General features: G+C 44.3%; 1 protein-coding gene across 5 annotated transcripts in view; it reads left to right on the forward strand.

The window, feature by feature from the left end:
- The window catches only part of arvcfb (ARVCF delta catenin family member b), a 101,061-nt gene that overhangs the window by 14,061 nt on the left and 66,490 nt on the right, over nucleotides 1–20,510 (forward strand). For 3 of the 5 annotated variants that reach the window (XM_079271003.1, XM_079271002.1, XM_079271004.1), the window contains exons 2-3: nucleotides 16,141–16,299; nucleotides 16,917–16,937. In XM_079271003.1, the coding sequence (XP_079127129.1) occupies nucleotides 16,141–16,299; nucleotides 16,917–16,937 (180 nt within the window). The remainder of the gene's footprint in view (nucleotides 1–16,140; nucleotides 16,300–16,916; nucleotides 16,938–20,510) is intronic. The other 2 variants (XM_079271000.1, XM_079271001.1) reach the window with 1 other exon arrangement.

The raw sequence follows: 20,510 nt of genomic DNA on the forward strand, positions 1-20,510 counted from the left end.
TGAGTTTATATGACTCGCCGTCACTCTTATTGTGAGATGTTATTCGTGTGGGCATCAGATCTGGAAGAGATATTTCTCAAGGTTGTGTTTGTGTGGCTTTTAGGGCGGGGGTCTGTTGGCTTCTTATTACACGACACAGCAAGTCACGTGTAAACAGTGAGAGTCATCGTTTTTTTCTCCCAGTGTGCAGAGAATCATTTGCGGTGGTGTGTCGCATGACGTTTCTCTTCTTTGAGTCATAATCTGGAACAGGCTGTTCCCCGTTTGAAACATTCCTCAGGTTTATCAAAGGTCTTCCGATATCATCCCTCTTCAGTCTTTGTCCACTGCATCACTGGCCTGAAAAAGTTGTTTTCATCATTTTGGGATATTGCCTGGTTCCTTCCTGAGGCCAGTGGACAAATGGGCTTTGGTCTGTGGAATCCACTCCAGTGTTTTCTCCCTCATTGGGCCATTTGCTGAGGCCCCAATGGGGCAGACAACAATAGGCTTCATGTGAAATATGCACCATGACTGGGGCATTCCAGCGAGCGGTCGATCTGTTCACAGCACTTTCGTGGTTAGATACAAATCTGCTCCGATTGAAGAGAAAAACACAACTCCAATGCTTCCAGGGATCCAAAATAGGATTGAGTGTTCATTTTGTTATTGGATGGTGCCTGCCTGCTATCTATCCAGCCACTCTCTGGCACGCAACGCTTATGGCCCTGTCTTGTCTCTCTTTGTCTCAGTCAGAATATCCGCCTATCGCTTAATGAAATGAGGGTGCATCCAGAGTCCTGAATTAGAAGTGAAACAATTGTTACATATCTTATTTATACGCTGAAATTGCCCTGGCAGAAAGACTGGACCTGCAGCTCTGCCAGTCTCAGTGAGGGGGCGATGCTCCACAGTGCTCAGGTGCTTGCAGTGTGCGCAGCTGCTCAGAGTAATTGCAGTGAAATCTGGGGATGTCTCAGGTAGGAGGGTGCAAGTCCCTTTCCAGGCTCAGCTGTCAAACACCAACTCGCTGATTAAGGAGCTGCCTGCATGGCTAAGCTGATGCAGACCAGAGAAGTCAGGTGTTTAGCCAGTGCTCATAAATGCTGCAAAAACACTGCCTGCCGGCTTTGATGCCAAACCCTCTGACTCATGTGGCTGTGACGTGTTCGGGGGGGGGGGGGGGGGGGGGGGCGACACAGAAATAGTCTCTGTGTCGTATCAGAATGTGTTTTTGAAGAGGTAAAAGGTTGAGCGATAACTCAAAGGTTTTGTTCCCAGCAGGCCACAAACCATATGAGCCATCAACATATTGATGGGTTTTCGGGGTGGAAAAGAAGCCAGAATAAGTCAAAGTGAATGAGGAGATCAACGCGAGTAGTGCTGTTGTGCCGTAAACTGCTCAAATTTAAAAAGTAATGGGTAGAAAATGTTCAGTGTCCCATGGAAGGAAACATCCCATTAGCTCAGCTTGCATAATTGTTTTGCATTGCTAAACATAATAAAAAAAAGTAATATCCAGCATGAGGGGGTATCTGTGCTGTAAACTTGTGTGAAAGGCATCCAGAAAGAATTTCATGCGTGCTGATTCTTTTTGTGCGAGGGAGCTTCTGGGTTTTAAATCCGTGCTGCGTGTTAATGGTTACATAACAAAAACTTCATTTTTCATCGTGCATGTAGTCCGTGGTAGCATTATCACTGCCACAATTATAATTGCCATTGGAATTTCATGTGCCATGCTCGCAAGCATGATGCCATCAAAGGGTGACGTATAGTAAAAGAGGTTTTGGGAGTTCCACGTACAAATTGACCGTTAACATAAATGTTACCGGTTTACAGCAGGTTGCGTCATTTCAAAACACTGAAAATGTCCATATGTGAGCTATCATGATATTTGCAGCAGTGAGTTTTCTCCCCTATACTGCTGCAGGCACATCCTCAATCCTTTATGAAGGTACAAACTGTCTTTTCACAGTCGAAATGGACAGTGATTTATCTTTGTAACTTCGCTCAAAGCTTTTCGTGCACACCGTGTATTGAGATATGTCACCTCAAGAACACAATATGTCAGTGGGTGGTGTTGTTTCCTGGACGGTTTGCAGTATCTCACAGACCACGCTTGTGTATGAACTTCACATTCCTGCTGAGGCTTAAAGGAAGAGGACAATGCCCAGGCCACAAAGGCACAGGATGTTTGCGTGTATTGTCGTTAATGCTGTCTATGTCAGTGCAGCCCTCCAAGTCAGTTCCTACGCAGTGCTTTTGTAACCTCTGCAGAACTGTGTGAAAAGCTGACTGGGACCTTTTGAGAAACTTGCATATCTGCCTCTTTTCCAGCAGCGTAAAGCTGACAAAAAGCCCTGTGGTTATGTTCCGTTTTCCCAGAGAAAGATTTGCTTTCGATTGTGTGCCTGCTTTTCTTTTGCCAAAGCTGGGCTTCTCACAGCTCTTTCTCAAGGAGGATTATTGGGAAAGGCTGTCACTGTCCAGTCATTTTTTGTAGACCCGCAAATAAAAGCACTGTGGCAGTGTGTGTGTGTGTGTGTGTGTGTGTGTGCCTCTATTGTAATGGGCTGTGTGTGTTTGAGAGGAGACAGCATTGCCTGCTGTTGACAAGAATATCTTGTGAGAGAGGACATCAGTGTGTTAGCCAATATATTTACTTTGATTTGAAATTAGATATTGGCCAGTCAGCCATGTCCACCTCTGATATGAATCCTCTCTGACCACACTGTTTGTATGTCTATTATGATAATCATAAGAAGCTTTTGTGCTACAGGGCAAAATATTTTTCAGTGTGGTGTGATTTCTCTCGGCAGCTTGAGGAGTCTCGGTCTGTGAAAGCGGCAGTGAAAGCTCACGCACCCTGCCTAAGGAGCTCTTAACCATAAAGCACTTGTGTGTGTGTCTGAGCCTGTGAAGCAGGCCTACATGTGTCATTTTAGTGAGTTATTTTTGGGCTCCGCTTGAATGCTGCAGAACTCATTGCACAGCAGCAACAGTTGTTGAATGCAGCCCCCCCCAGTCCCCTCCTCTTCCTCCCAACCAAACCCCCCCCCCCCCCTTCTGACAAAAGCTCTCCACACACAGTCAGTCTGGCTACAGTCATCTCACACCCTCCACTCTATTTTAAGCCTCCAGACAGAGGCCCCGCTCCCCCTTGAGTGGACCCCACTCTCACTGTGTGGACCAGAGCATTGGGCCTCTGCTCACTCAAGACATTCACGCACACACAGCAGCTACTTGCCAGCTGGTGCCAAGGTAACAGAGGTAAACTTCTGGATGGTGCGGCCTCACTAAACCCCTGCTCTAGCTACACACTGAAAGTTTCCATACTCACAGGCGAGTTGGGTCAGCACACAGCAGCCCATACCATGCTTTGAGACGTTTACTGTATTACAAGGTAACTGTTTGCTAAAGACAATTGGGTGTGTGGATGATCTCAGTCTGTTTTTCCAGACATTAAAGAACCCATTACTGTAGTAATGAGAACACCAGCGTTGTATAACTTCTGCACAACTGTACCAGTTTGCCCCTCTCTCTCTTTATGACTTCAGCCTGCCAGGCTGGATTCCACAGTGGGCAGCCAGCAGGAAAGCAACCAGCAACCCTGTTTCCTTCCTGTGTCTGCATACAGTTTTCCCAGCTCCCACATTGTGTATAATGCAATGCCAGCAATACGCCGCTTACCATTACAAAAAGACAAACAAGTACAGGGTGAAGGAAATTGTCTAACTCGGCTGAAATTACTACAAATTGTCACAGCCTGTTGACTTGGTATAATATCAGTTTCACATTCACACAATGAGTGTTTTAAGTTGGTGTTCAGCATCAGACGATATTTAACCACTCCGAATGTTGATTACGTGCGTCATTAAGGAGAAATTCAGTAAGTGAATGAATCTAAAGTTTCCAACCACAAATACACCAGTGAGTGATGTACCGCGTCCTGGTTTTAGCTTTCATCAAGTTTGCCGTGGTCATCGACCCTGGTAAGTACCTCTATTCCGGTCAATTAGGAGAGGGAGACGAGTCTAACCTGATTTGGAGTGGCTGCACGGCATCAGAATTGTGGGTAATCAGAGGGCTGCTGGTGCAACACCGGACATCCTCTGTCTGACAGAGACAACAACACACAAGCTCCTCAGTGTTCCTGATAATCACAGCTGGAGACAGGGAGGCGCGGTGGCTCTATCAGCTGCTGTTGCAGTATGCTTCTTCTGGTTGTGGACCAGCTTCAAGCACCACTCGCTGATGTGTGCGAAGATTACTGTTGTCATTTTACATAATTACTTTTAGATTACCCATGCTCCCCTGGGTTAAAATAATTGTGTTTTGGATCATTACAAATGGGATTCTGGAGCTCCCTAGAGGTCCTTGAGGAGGTTCCAGGGGGTCCCCAGCAAAATGAGCCGTAGTTTAATGTTTTCATTACTTTCTCTTAAGTATCCACAGTACAGTAAATGTGACTATTATAATCATGTATATCCTTTTCCCACTGTCATCCCATAATAGGCAATGTGGGAACTTCACCAATTGGGTGTGACACAGAATGTAATGAGGGTCTGTAACGCGACCACGTTAGGGCTCTCATTTATAATGTATTCTGAGCTCCAACACGATACAGGTTACGGGTCCATTTTACGTCTCTCATGTCTGAGGTTGGAAAAATAACGATTGGCCTGTCTCTGCCGTTTTATTTGCTGAAGATCCTTTGACGATGTTAATTTACAGGGAAAATGTTCATCTCTTAAAGTATAATTCTGGTTTATTACAATTTGGGTGTTATATTTTAAACTTTTTGAAATTTCTTCTCTCTTCCTCACCAAAGTTAAGGCCCAGATCTTGGACATTGTGGGGCCAAAACGAGACCAACAGAATAGCAAGGTTATGTTGGTAATAGTTCTGCATCACAATTAGGCAAACACTGTAGGTCAAACCTCCTAGTTGGTCTGTAAAGCATACTAGATTTTAAGGGACAGTTTGGCCAATTATATTGCCGCTGGCCTTCATTTTCTCTTCCAAAAAGATTTGGCCAACCTGAATGTTTGTTTAAAGTCTGACTGCTTGGAACTTCCTGCCCAACATCTCTGAGCAATGTTGATGCCTTTCCAGATCTCAGCTGATGACTTGCTATTATTGCCACTATGTCTGCTGGTAGAAACTGCCTAAAATAACACCTACATTGTAAAAACTCTGAATCTTCCTTTCACGTAAGTAAGCGATATCTAGAAGCCAAATACCACACTCTGTGGAGCTGAGTGGTTTTAGGTTCAGGGCAGTTTTAGCTGATGTCCCAGAGGGCTCTGAGGGTTGGTCTGAGCTTTCCTTCCTGTTGGGAGTCATGTATTTTGGATGATATCTGTCATCCTAACTACCCTGACCCATCTCTTAATAGGACAGTTTACAGTCTGTGGGCTGTCAACACTCCTCTTCCAGCTATCGGCTATTTTGAGTCAAGATCCTGTTTACTGGATACCTAAATCTTAAGAAGTCAGCATTTCCTGCACAGAGCAGCAGCAGCTGAAGCAGGAGGGGGAGGTGTTTCATCATGGGGGTAGATGGATAGAGATGTTTGTGAGGGTGTATGTATTTGATTAAAGGCCGGGGGGGTTAGCAGCCAGATGCTAGGCCTGAGTGGGAGGGGAGTTACATTGAAAAGCAGCGGTGCCAGCAAAGTGGGGCTTAGCCAGACACTGAGAGGAGATAATCCATATTTCATCTGCATCCTCCTCTTCCTCCCAACCACCTGCAGAGCAGCACAACACGGACCCAGAGCATGAATAGTGCATGACACAGAAATAAGATTTGAGAAGTGCTATCGCTTGAGTGGAAGTAAGAGACGCCCTTTTTTATATCCAACACCTTGGGGAGCTCTTCAGAGCAACGGGAATGACTCTATTAGATGGTGAGTTTCAAAGTTGCCCCACTCACCCAAACAAAGCCCCCACCCACCCACCTGCCCATCCTTCTTATGCAGCAGTGCAGCATGCACCTCTTCAGTTTGGATCCAGCCAAAAGGTTTTACACTGCATTCAAAATATATACTCTCCCGATCATTCAAAATGCAGTTTTTTTCTGATATTCTTTTAATTCATCCAACAAACGTTTGGATAAAAAAAAAAATCACACTTCATAGTGAGTTAGCCACGGCTTCAAAGAGGCGGTTTTATTTTCATACCGTGGCTCTTGCTTAAAATGTACTCTGCTAATTTAGCATGCGAATAAAGGCACATACCAAAACTATATTTCAGATATCTGCATAGTCTTAAATATTCATGATCAGCTTGCAGCTTTGAAAGTAAGCTTAAAAGACTCCCTCGCTCACTCAGCCTCCCGCACACACACACACATAGCACCAGAATGAAGGCCTTGTCTGTTGTCTCTCTGTATTTTCATCCCTGACTCAATATTCAGAGGAAATCAGGTAGACTTGTTTCCATTAGCTTGTAAATGAGCTGTTGTTTTGTGGCGCTATTAGTCTCTGATTAAAAATCTTAACTACAATACAATGTCAGCTGTAGCAACCCAATACAGATCCTGTTCAAATCCAATTTAGCCCTGTTTACCTCTTCTCGATGCAGTGGAATACATTGGGTGCAGATATGGCGGCTTTGCCTTTCTCACTTGACTTTATTGCTATTATGAGCCTTGTCATGAAAAATGCTCTTTGTTCACACTCAGACCTAGAAGTGTTTCACTTTTAACACTGCGAGAGCAGAGGGAGCTCTGTCGTTGTTTGTGCAGGGATGTGGAGGACTTGGTTGTCTGTGTACTCTGGTTGACCCCCACATCTCAGATCTGTGGTAGTGTTCAACAGTCTGCATCCAAACTGCTGAGACTCGTAGGGACTGTGTTTGTGTGGAGGCCTGCTCCAGTCCTTGTCATTAACTAGCTGGAAACGACTGGTTGGCAGATGGAATTCTTCATCATCAAGTTAACGTTCAACATGCTAATAATGGCCTTTATGGTGTTAGAAGGTGAAGAATATATTTGGCCAGTCAACAGGGTATCTTCTGACATGAAGGATGACAGACAATACTACAATGCATGTTCATTATTAATATGGTTATTGTATGTAGTGGACTGTGTCTATAAGATGACTCGGAGACAGAGATCCACATTGGTTCTTTGTAGCAGCCTTTTAAAACATAGTTGCAAAGTGAATTACAGAGAGCAAACAAAGTTAGACATGATTGTACAAGAGGTCAACAAAAGAGGTAAAAACAGGTTATCAGTTTGAATATTTTTCATTGTTCTTTTTGAACATTTGTTTTGTCCAGCACTCTGAGTTAGATGGCACTGCACTGACCTGATGTATGCTGCTATATCCACACCTATTAACTACTCGCCCACATACACACCCACACATACACACACACTACACTAGGCCTTTTTAGCAGAGCAGGACCGAGCAGATGTAATACCACATTTATTTTCATCTGACAGAGAGGGAATAATAAATAAAGTAACTGGGCCGGTAGCTCAAGCCTCCTGATAGATTTATCCAGCTGCGCAATGGCTCCTTTATGGGACGCATATACGTCCAGCATCACCTTATCTCATGACCCGTTGAAGGTTAGCAGTAAATTGGCAGGGATTTCTCGATTGCCCAGAGCTCGCGGCTTGTCCTCCGCCTCTGGCTCTGACGCCACGACATTGCCTGCACAATGAGCCCGATCCTTTACCAGGCGGTTGGCACAAGGCTGTAAAAGTATCCGGGGGGGTCAATCACGCTTGACTGAGTGCATATTTGAAAAGCAGCCGCAGTTACTGTGATGGACTGCGTTAGCTCTGTGAGGTGTTATCTATGTGTGCTTTTCAGAGCAGAGTGCTAGTGATGGCGCATGTGCCGTAGCCGGGGCTCCTTTAGAAGGTTATGGTGGTTTCCTGTCAAGATGAGGAGTAGTTTAATTTGCTAGAAAATGTCCTAACTAGAGAATGCATTCGAGTGCAAGCATTCACAGCTTTCAGCCTTACCTCTATTACCTCTCTTGGGGTGGTGTAGACAATTATCAGCTTGGAAGTAAATCAGTTTGGAAGTAAATACATAAAAGCACACCTTTTGCCCAACAAGTTCATAGGGTCTGTTTTGGAGTTCGTGACATAAAACATTTCGAGAACTCTTAACTCGTCTTAAGAAATACGGCACGACTTTGATGACATCCTGCCCTCTTCCTGTAGAGTTCCCCGACTCACCCCATCACCCCAGTCCCAGAAGAGGACATGTAGTAGCATTCCTGCAACAGTGAGAACACCCTGCTAAGACTGTTAGTAGTCCTCCATTATAACTGCCTCAGGCTTGACTGTTTTCTACACAAGAGGGACAAAGACAGCCAGAAATGGAAGGGGGGGGGGGGTTCTGTTAAATGGGACACCCTGTGGCTGCACATGCAGACAGATTTTGAAGAAAGGATTTTTAGGGGGACAATAAGTGTTTTGCACGAGTAGTTAGACACTTCCTGTCTAAACATATGTCCCCTTTCCAACTCCCTAAATCTCCAGTAGACCTCACATGAACTGAGCTTCTGGCAAAGTCTGTCTCACTGCCTCCTCCACACACTGCAAGTCCCCCCCCCCTCCAATCACCAGTCCTCTGACAGAGTCAGGCTGACAGTGATCCAGAGGCTGACGGGAGGGGCGCTGCAAACAACCCGCCCTCCAGGAGACTCTGTTATGCCACCAGGACAAACCTACCACCACCCTGCACTCTGCCCACCACCTGTCCACCGTGGCCAGCTACTGCTGCTCTGCCTCAACAGTGCTGGATTCTTCTCTTTCTCTGTCTCTCTAATGGTCGCACCCACTGTCCAAACAAACAAACCCTGGCCACGAGCGCTGACCCCTCTCCAAGACTCATTGTTTTAGTTTTACTCTACAGGCACCATGTGGCTCTCCTCCTTTTGTTTTTTACTCATGATCCTCCTCCCCCTTTTCTGTCTCTTTGGCTACTTCCTGAAAATCTGCACTGCTTATTTATCCTCCTGCTGCTCGAGTTGTTGAGTGCTACCACAAATTCCATGTTGAGAGGGACTTTCTGCATCCTTCACTTCTAATGTGACTCCAGGCCTTGAATTGTGAGGAAAACACATGTGGTATGTGACTCCGTGCGTGCAAGTGTGTTTGTATGTACAGTGTGTAATTGATGGCATGTGTAAGAAATTACCAAAGGTTTCAAAACACTTCTCGGCCAATTGAAATGGGAATATCTGCCATTCCAGAGATTAACATGGTGTCGAATGTTGCCGAGGGTTGAGCTGGGGTTTCCGCCTGTCGCTAGATAGTCGGTTCGCAGTAGGTAAATGTGGAAGCGATGTCCCATCGGGAGGCAATCTGGCTTTAGCTGGAGGTTTTCCCTTGACTGAGGCCTCTGGCTGTTAGGGACTGAGCCCGTCAAGTGGTCTGGCTGACTCGAGTTTTGTCTAGGCACTGGTGCAAAGGAACAAAAGGGCGAGCCTGATGGAGGGTGGCGTGGCGGGTTAGGAGGCGGGGGTTTCAGGAAAGAGGTAGAAAAACAGGAGTGGAATGGGGAATGATGCAGGCGTCTGAAACCAGGAGGCCAAGCGTGAAAGAGATGAGAGGGAGAGAAGCCCAGATTTGGCTCAGGATCAGTCGCCAGCGAAGGAGAGATTAAGGTCCCATCATTCCCAGCTGCATCATCAGGACTTTGGCCCTCCCTCCTACAGTTATATGTGTGCTAGTTTGTGTGTGCTTTACCCCTTGAGTTGAGTTTAAGGATTTCTAAAGCACGCACACAAAGTAGACAATGTTCACCACCACACACCCCAGTACGAGGTCAGCTGGAGTTCCAGTCATTCAGAGAGTTGGGACTTCTGCGCTGGCTGTAACTGAGATGAGTCCTGGCTTTCCTCAGAAGTGACTGAATGCCCCCCGTTCTCCTTTTCACCCTGATAGAGCATGCTATTTGGGCCATTGCCACGCACTGTCAGCCTCTTTAGTTCCCCTTCCTCTACTTGACTTCCCCTCAGCCTCTGCTTTATCCCACAAACAAATCTTGCTTTGGCTGGATGTTTGGGTCACACGGCTGCAGTTCACAGTTGCTGTGTTTTTTACGGGTCACGCTAGTGAACTGCGTTCTCGAATGCTCCCTCTTTCTTTCTCATTCGCTTTTGAAATGTGATTCCTCACCGGGCAGTGCTGCCGAGAGGGCAGGTGGTAGTAACAGAAGGGGCTGATGGGAAATTGGAGGACCCAAGGTTAGCCAGGCGATCTTTGCTGGAGAATTAATTGTGTAAGAGCCATGTAATGATTGCTGGCATGTCTCTAGAGTGAAATCCTGTTAGTCACTGCACAGGGGTCAGGCTAAGACTGAGCATGTCGTGTATGTGTGTGTGCATCAGGAAGGAAGGTGACTCTGATCACGCCGGTATGCATGACCAGGTGGCGATCTGACAAGTTCTGTTGTCTCAACCTGAAAGTAACCGCAGGCTCCCTCCCACTGTGTTCAGTCTGAGACACATCTAAATTCTACTCACCGAGGTTGTGTAGGGCTGAGAGGGAAAGTTGTCCTCATGTATTCCTGCATCCACTGTCAACGGGAACATATGGTGCTGTTCTTGGGAATCATTTCTTGTTGATGATTGGTTATCAGGCTCTCAATGGCTCTTCTGAGGTCTCCACCAATTTTGAAAAGGTGCAGCTGAATTCGAAAATAATGTGTTTGCAATGGCTGATATGTGCAACTTAGGCTGGTCCTAATTATTACTGTTCATAGGGCTGAGTTGGATCTCAATACATCTTGAGTATCGAGAGAGGCCTGGGTCATGGTCCCCTGCCAGAATCGAATGGAGGTTTTGTGGTTGTATTAGTTCACCACTAATACTGTCCCGGGGGAAGGAAAGCCCCTTATCTGCAAACACTCTCTCCCTTTCCAACATTTTAACTTTATCTCCCCATCCACTGACAATACTGAGCAGCTTATTGAACACAGATGATGAATGGGTGTGGATTGATGGCAGATAGCGGACCTCCGCTAATTGACACCCCCTGTATCACTTCATCTCCTGCCTTTGTATTCCTCCTCCTTCTTTTCTTCCAGCAGCACAGCAATCCATTACGGTTCAGATTAGTCGCTCTTAAGACACCGCATGTCCCTGCATGATCTATTGTAATGAAATATACCGGTACTCCACAGGAGAAAGCTCAAGGACTCTTTTCAAGGGTATTGTTTTTTTTGGAGGTGTTGATCGTATGTTGTATGTTGTTGAGTTATGGATAAGCTCGAGTCTCTTCTCATTCTTGGCCGGACACACTCAATGCTTTCATGTACTTTGATGTAATGTAGCAAAAGTAGCTCTATAATTTTCTTTTCTTAGTATAGTACAAGTACACTCCAAGCCTCATCCCTTCAGGGGTTAGCCAGTGTCAGACCAGGAAAAGGAGGTTTCATCATCCACCAATCAAGTTCTCCTCCTACTGCTAGTCAAAGCCAAATACACCAGATTGAAAAAAGTTCAGGTTGTACAAAGCCTCAGGCCTTCTTAAGAGCCAAATCCCTGTCTGTGTGAGACCTCAATCTCTCCTCTACTGCTGACTGAACAGAAGTGATCCAAATGGCAAAGCTCTTGCAAGCTCTTTTCTCCTCATCAGAAGTGGGGTCCAGCTCTTGGCAGGGCTTTTTAGGCTAGGCAAGGAGACAATCCTGTTGCTTTGTTATTTACTTGGGCTCAGGAACCTTAAAATGTGTTTCTTTTGTCTGGTTAAATCCGATCCTTAACAGATAGGATCGCCTGGGTTTATAAAAGCTTGTGTTTTGTATTCTTTCCCAGGCGCTCTTAATATGTTTGTATCCTCTTTATCCAGGTTTGACTCTTGCTGACTTTCACATTTTCATGGCAGGCTGTTCAAAATAGCAATAGTTGTTCCGGATGAACAGGTGAGGTGAGACGATTTGCTCCGTGGACGCTCGCTTACTCTTCAGCTGAGGGGCTTCTCCCTTGTTTTCCTGATCCAGCTGATTGGGAATTTTAGCCTGCAACCGTCCGATCATAAGCTCGCCTGAACAACCTTGAGGTCACCACTTTTCCACTGGCTTATACAAAACCATTTCCACACGATTTGAATATGCTGGAACTTCGTCCCCCACCCTTACCACATTCTCTCTCGTACCCTTCTTCTACTTTGTCATTCATATCTCTGAGGTCAACCATGAACTCACTGTGCTCCTCTCCTCCCGCTCTCAACTTAAGGGTAAGCTTTACTGAATCTACTCGACTCAGAAACAGCCTGTTATTCCCCCAGGACCGGGCAGAAAGGCGTGCTAGCCCACAGCCAGACGGCTTTTAATCATTTATTAGGGGCTGTAATGTTGAGTTCAACTCCACTCTCTCACTTAGTGCACGCAGAGACGAGAGGAAAGTGAACGAGATAACTCAATTCAGCTTCGATCAAGAAGATAGTTTGTCAGTCGGCCTCCAAGGACCTCTCTGTCCACTATGGTGCTCCTTTCTTTTTCTTTTTTTTTACATGACGCTGTTTTGACAACGTTCCCTCTGCGTTTACCCGATCAAAGAAATGAAACATCATAGGAATGCAGTTAAATTGTCCAGATTTCATTAGCGGAGAGCCAAAGAGGTGGAACATTCACAGTGATTGTGCTCAATTTGTAAGGAAGAGTTAACACACACAGTATCTGCCTAATTCTGTACAGAGAATGAAAAGATAAATCATGCCATATGCAAGTTGGCACACATGCACATGGCTTAATTGTCTTAATTGAAAGATTAGACTATTGTCTTTCTTTAACAATATTCTGTTGTTTGTTTCCGGAGTGTTCACAAAGAGACATGACAATAACAAGAAATGCTTTTATGTATTTCAAAGGAAGTATGCGCCTCGCATTCTTCAAAGTAAAAAGTAGAAAAATAGTTAAAGGCTGCTAGATTACCTGTCAAATTGCAACAGGCAGCCAATGAGTATCAAGGGACTCTGCAAGAGCTTGCATCTTCAGTGAGCCTTGGGTTTCTGTGTCTGACCAAAGCTGTATTCTGGTTGGTAAAGGTGCTAAATTCAAAATTCTGTGCTTTTCTACCGCTGATAACGTAGCGCCCAGCTACCGGTTTCCCCTGGGTTAATGCTGTTAGCTCTGTTGCAGTTGTCTGCACTTTTCATGGCGTTAGCTCCGTTAGCCGCTAGCCACGGGCTCAGCTGTGACCATGTTGAGTCGTGTGGGGACAATGCTTCAATCATAGATATGCTCTGAATACGGAATTTTGTGCCTTTTAAATTGACTGTACATTTTTAAATGACAGTAGTACTGTACACACTCAGACTTCAGTTTTCTTACCTTTTGTTTTCATTACCGGGTGCCAAGTCATGAAGGTAATTCACATTTAAAGTTGAACAGAACAAGGATGTTGATTAGAGGCAATTAATCAGCGCTCACCTTTTCTGAATACCATTAGAAGGCCCTTCCCAGCCTAGCTGTGCTGTTTAGCCCGAGGTCAGTTGTAAAGCTCTGCAATGCTTGTGTGTAAATAAATGTGTCTCCTTCTATGCAGCCGAAAGCCTTCCCAGTCATTAACCCCAATAATGGGACTTCAGAACCTTTCGCCGAGGGTAATGACCTAACTCAGCTCGGTTCATGGTGCAAATTGACTCTAAGTTACTGGATAGACCGGTGCAGGTAAATAGAGAATGTTTTCAGTGTCTTGGTGTTGCTGTAGGAGGTTATGCATACAAGTTGATACAAACAAATCAAGGGACCGGTTTCTTTCCAGCAGCCAGCCCGGAGCACAGACCAATCAGCCTCCTGTGAGGTGCGACTGACAGCTACGTCCATACGACTGTTGATCGACAGAACAATTGTGGCTCCTAAAGAGGTTAGCGGAGATGCTGCAATAGCTTCCATTATATTAGAACTGGAGAGTATTTCTTCAATGAAAAAAGAGCAAAGACCGGCACTGAAAGCTTTTCTTGATGGAAAAGATGTAGCTCTTCTCGTGACTGGCTTTGGCAAGAGTTTGATTGACGGGATGGTTCATCCAATCCCATGCCAAGTATTTTTGAAAGTGCCTGCCATTTTCCAAACGGTTTCCAATTACGTGTACTCATTTGGCAGATCACATTAGGAGGCTGAAGAGTTGTGGAATTAGTCGAAAAAGTGCAAACTTCTGTCTGATCAGCAGAAAGGACTGACGATCAATGGGGACTGTGTGGGGCTTTGAAGCCTGAGAGGAGTTGGCCAATCAGTGGAGAACTGTTTACTTGTAAGTTTCTTCCAAGAGGTGAAGAAAACAAGCAGTCTCCCACCATAAGGCGTCTCTTGTGTTTCAACCAAACACAGTGGCGAACAACACTCAAACTTTTCCTCTTGCTCTCTCCTTGGCCTTCTGTTTCTCCCTCCAGCTTTGTGTAATTGGTCGACAAAAATAGTCTGCTTGGTTCAGTTGTTTTTAATGTTTTTCTACGTGAGGTGAATTTGCAAATGGTTTAAGATATTAGGGGGGACGCTGAGGGAGATTTCTTTGTGTTTCATAGCTTTGATCTTTTATCTTTGGATTACGATTAATGGTTGTCAAAGGTTTAATTTTTTAAAAAGACAGTATTTTGGACAGAAATTGGTGGGTGTTTTTTAACTTTGTGAATAAAATTAAAATGTCCTTCATGTAGCTAAAGGAACAGTGCACACAATAAAAATGGCTTGTCAGACAGAGGTCAGTTAAATCTATCTAGTACACAACCACCTGCTTCATATTTTTCTCCTTTAAAAGAAAAAACTCTTTCCACTACGCTGTCCTCCTCCAACTCTTTCCCTCTCCTCCCTCTTCATTACTTTTGATTTCCTCTCTTGGCTCTGTGCTGTTTTGGTTATCAATGATTGCCTCAAATGCTTTCCTTCCCCTCTCCATTACGAGAGCTGTAATGTTGTCACACTCATGCACGGCAGCGGGCCGTGCCAGGGCGTTGCACTTCCGACCACTGGCTTCATATCATCTTCCATCAGCAGGAAGACTGTATTTCTCACACATTCACACAGGGTAAGGCGGGGGTGTGAGGGACTCACTTTCATCCTTAGCCCATGGACACTTATTCTCTAAATCCATGGTCTCCCAATGAAATATGAATCAAGAGCAGTGCTCCGGGCTTTTGCTTGCCTTGAAAGAAGCTTTAACTCAATTTAAAGTCTCAAGAGGTGAGGAGTTGCTACCCTGCATTGCAGTGTTTGGATATAATATCAGGGCTAAATAAATCATGGTGCGTCAGGACAAGAAACAAACTCGAACATTATTGTTGTTTTTCATATTGGCATTGTCAAGAGTGCGTGCTTACAGACGTATTATTTAGAGTGCTGTTTCAAGCTGTTCTGAGGAAACTAGTCTTGTTACTACGTAGGTTACTTACGGGTGTGGAGAGGTTAGTAGATGGGCTTGTACTGTAGTTTATTTGCCAGTCTTTCATGACCTTTTTTTTAGTTACCTAACCTTATTCCTAGCGTAATTAATACTCTATTTGCTATGTGCAGATATTGATCTAATAAATAATTCTGATAACGTTGGCAGCAAAGTTTAAAAAATGTTGTTGTTGAACCGTATCTGGGTTTTTTTTAAGAATTCATGGGCATCTTAGTGGCATCTCCCAATCGTGTACATGTGAATCAGCGTGACCTGTCCATAAATAAGCTGGTATTTAATTCAGTAGATTGACTTTATTAGACAAAGTAAATCATTTATAGTGATTATGTTTATGATTATATTTTGATGATATATGTTGATATATAATATTGATTATAGTATATGTGATTATATTTTCATTCTGCACACGTCATGTTTGCTTATTTTTGTATCGAAAACACTTTTCATTCATCGCTGCGTCTCAGTATATTTTTGTGCTGTTATTTTCCACACATTATTATTCATGTACTGTGTTTCACCTTAGTTGCTTGACTGTTGCATTGCAAATTGTGGGTGGCATTATATTTAATACCCTTCATTTGCAATGTTCTTATTTATGCTCTATTTTGCTCTGCTGGATTCTAATATAATTAGTTGCTGCTGTGGCCCAATTACAGTTCCATCTCGCCGTATGTCTAATGGAAGATTACCTGGATGTTGTGCTGTTTTTCTTGCCAGCTAACAACTGAATATAAAAAATCCGTTAACTCTTGATGTCTTGTCTCCCCCCCCCCCCCCGTCTGTGCAGGAGCAGAGCCCCAGCAACGCCACATCCCTGGCTATGATGCAGGAGCCACAGGAGGTGGTGGAGGAGACGGTCACCATAGAGGAGGACCCTGGCACCCCCACCTCCCATGTCTCCGTGGTCACCTCTGATGACGGCACCACACGGCGCACAGAAACCAGGGTAAGACACAAAGGTGCACTCAGCCGAGTTGCAGTGTATATACGTAGAGGGTGGCACTGATCATGTAACTGAATGATGAATAAACACTAGAAACTGTTCTATCAACATGTTAGATGCTGTGAAAAACGTTTGCAATGATACTACGCAAAAAGGTAGACTTTAGAAGGTTAGCTGTGACCTGCAGATTAAACTGATGATTCTTCTGCGATCTGCTGTACAGCGCTGACAGTCAGCCTGGTACCTACTATCACACCTGAGCAGCACACCTCAGAGCAGTTGCATTGTTGTGGCAAAGAGATCCCATTGTGCTCATAGCTGCAAACACCCCCCCCCCAAAGTCTCTTTGATCCATTTCAATGTTGCTTCAAATTATGGTTATGGTTTACCGCTTCTAAACAGCACAGCACTGTAGCTCCTCCCCCAGACTTCCACCCTGAAGAACTCTAAATCCCATAATCCTACAGCCCAAAGTGGTTTCATCTCCCTCTCACGGCTTCAATTATTTGATGATTGTGTTATTATGAGCCAACTCCCCTGGTGTTCTCCTAGTTGTGTGCTTCTTAAAAGCTCTTTTGTTGATTCGTCCTCTACTGTGTTCTGTTATTTCTTTCTGTAAGGATATCTCATCTAACGTGAAGGTGAGTGGACTTTTATACCAGTATGGCTTTTCCCACCACGCCACCATTTATATGTGTGCCCATACAGGCTACAGCAGCAGTCTGCAACACAGTCTGCTTCATCACAAGCCAAATAATTCTCCAGTCTATACTCTACAATACTTCTCAGTTCACTGCTTGTTGCTTCCACCTGCTGGGACGAGACCCATTCTCTCTCTGTTTTCTTATTTCTTTTGCATGGTCTTCTGTCTCTCTCTCTCTCTTTCCTTATTTCTCTCTTTTAAATTCTGTCTGACAACACATCCCTCATTGGCATTGTAGATGGTACAAACACATAATACAACCTCATACGTAGTGATGTTGATATGAGATGGAGTGAGAGACAACCCAGGCGAAAACATAGTTTTTCATGCACCGGTCAACTTTTTTGATTGTTGGCTATTGTGCTTACATAACATCCCAAATATACATTTTGGTGTTTATTTTACGACTTTTTTTTTTTGCGTCTGTAGATTTCTTATAAATTCAAAACAGTTACCATTAGATAAAACACCATTTGCATATTTCACATGACATTTCAGAAAATGTTGGAAGTTTTGTGCCGATCATGGTCATCTATCACTTAAAGATTTTGACCTTGTAGCGCTTTGCCAAATGTAATGTCTGAGCTTGAAATATCTTCAGTTGCACTCACATACACCACACTTTACAGTTTTGATTTTTATTTTCTCATTTATTGAGTGATATAAATGGATATCCAAAATTCCGTCTGTAAAAACATTTGACTCGAACTTGTCAACAAAATGAAACAAAAATATGAAACTCCAAAATTTGCATATTTAAACATACAACTTAAAATAACTTGTAATACACAAATGAATTAATGTAAGTAATCAACTGGGAAAGTTTCATGGTAATATTTGATTGTTCAAACCCTATTGACGTGTAGGTGTTTCCCTTTAATTTCAATGACTTTTTACTTGTTTTTCCCCCAGATGTAGCCTTGTGATAGTTTTTATTTTTGAATGATATGAATTACCATTTTTTTGTACATTGGCTCCCCGAAGTAATTTGCTATCACTTTACCCGGGACTGAAAAATACATTTCAAGTGGCATCAGTAATCAGCAATTGCTCGAACTAGAATGTCCTCCTCTCGGTGTCAGGTTGGGTTTTTTTGAAGAATTTCAAGTGTGTGCATGTTCATTGTGTTTTGGGAGACAGTCTGCATTTCACTTCCATGTTTAAATTCATCACTCTCTGTGCATTGAGAAGAATTCCCACCAGAATCCACGCCAGATTTCCATTTGAAAAACAAACAAACTCTAGTGGGGTTTAAAATCTCTTCCTTTAACCGTCCACATTTTGAGACATGCCTTCAAAATTCAGCTTATATTGCAACATTTTGCTTGGGATTTGGTTGTAAACATAGGCAGAGTCAACTGCTGCTGCTGCTGCTGTAGGCTTCCAGTGGAGTGGAGAGCTCCGTGTTGAGCTCCTACTCTGGGTACTGTGAAACTGTAATTAAAAAGCCTGGTCTAATCCCTCATGAGGGAGGGCCCATTCCCCTCCAGCCTGTTTGCTGCGAGGGGATTGGCCACACACACTCACTCACACCCACATGATTTTATGCATTCATACGCAGACGTCCTTAGTGGTAACACACGCAAGCATGTGCAGTAAAACATCACACTAATCAAGGGCTTTGCTGCTGAAGAAGTGAAGAGGAAGGACGCTCCTTGGAAGAGGCCGCCACCCTGCCGGGAGGAAGGGATCGGCTGCTCTCTGGAAGTCACTTTGAGGAGAAAAGCAGATTCATGTTCAGGGTGAACTTCTGGAAGCCAACGTCTCCGTGGCGGAAAATGTATCCAGACCCAGCCGCGAGTTTACCCAAAGAGACCCCTCCCCTCGTCTTCCTCACTTTCCTTCCGTATTGTCGTCCTCTCTCTAGCATACTTTCATGTGTTGTTTTTCACCCTCTCTCCTTTTCTACCCCTCCTGTCATCCCCTAGCAACTCACAGTTTTATTTATGTGCTTATCTGTTCTTTTGAACCAAAGTCTTGCCATACCGTCTAATGCTAACACATTCCTTTCCCTTGATGGTTATCCCCCATCTCACTGCTGGAAGATGAAACATGGAGGCTTCTCCCGTCTTCCTGATTTGCAGGCAAAAAAGTTTTTTCTGGTGGTAAACCTGGCTCTAGCTGTTTAAATGTCAGCAATATTACCAGTTAGAATACTGAGAAAGATACAAAAAAGTTGGCACTAAGATGGAGATACTGCATTGTATAAGTATTTGTCAGCGAAAAGAGGCTCAGTTAATGAAGGGTTTAATATGTTTTTAATATACAATTGGAGAACAACCACACACAGCCTTTCAATAGCAGACTAACCACTGGTTCTATTTGCATTTTCAAACAAAGTGAATTGGCCAAGTCCCTGAATGAGTCTGAGCTCAATAACATCCACGCCCTTCCTCCATTCCCAGCATGCCATGCTTTACTGCTGTCTTCCTGCTGGCACACCAGTCACGTTGGAGGAAGAGCCCAGTTGGGCCAATGAAATCATCTTTCCTCCTTTCCTCTGGATATGAGCTCATGAGACTTGAGACAGACCACACACACAAACAAATAAAATCACTTTCACGACTCTGCACACACTGGGGAGTCAGCTGTGAGTAGGTAGGAGTCAGTTGATCAGGTTCAGCTGTTGTGATAAATGAGGTGCCGCTGTTGAATAGAACAGAATAAAGAACAGACACATTTTCTACTCTCCTCAGATTGCATTCAGCAGCTGTACATGTACCTTAAAGGTCTGTGACACTGTTTCATTTTTGAGCCACATGCAATACAGAGCTCAAACAACCGACAATGAAATCTAATGCGGTTTACTGATGGCTCTACCCCGGACCCCCACCCCGGTCCCCCACCCCGGTCTCCATCTCGACCCCCAGTCTGTCGGAGATAGAAGCAGTAAAGGATGCTGAACCCTGTGTGATGTTTGCTGTTTTCTCCCCTCCCCCGCCCGTCTCCCCGTTCCTTTAACATCATGTTTTAAAAAGGCCCACATTTAGTCGCACATTTAGTTTACTCACTCTCTCCCGCCATTTTAGCAAGTCTCTTTTAGCCCTGTTTACCCCACTCCAGCATATTTCAAACGGCCCTTTTGAAATGCAGGTCCCTCGCCCCCCCTTAACGCCTTGTGAACTTGAGCGTACATCAAAGAGTGTTAGAAAACTGTGTGATGGTTCCCTTTGTAGCACTTGCAAATCGCCTAAAAAGCTGTGTTGGTACAAGGCCGCTGGGCATGTCGAGGCTGGGAAGCGGCAGCGTTCACTGTGCTCTCCTCTCAGCTCTGACAGAATAGGACAGAATAAAATATGTTGATAAATAACTTGTTATAAAATTACCAGATCTGAAGAAAAGCATTCTGACATTATGCTCACGACTAAAAGGCTTCGAGCTTTATGTGACGCTATAGCTCTCTGGAAAATCACTAAAGCTTACCAAAAAGTTTCATAATGTCATTTAATAAATTATATATATTATGCCTACGTAATCGCTTCATGCATGGAATGACATTCAGCCCCTGTAG

The sequence above is a fragment of the Melanostigma gelatinosum genome, assembly GCF_949748355.1.
Source record: "Melanostigma gelatinosum genome assembly, chromosome: 6".
Taxonomy (NCBI): Eukaryota; Metazoa; Chordata; class Actinopteri; order Perciformes; family Zoarcidae; genus Melanostigma; species Melanostigma gelatinosum.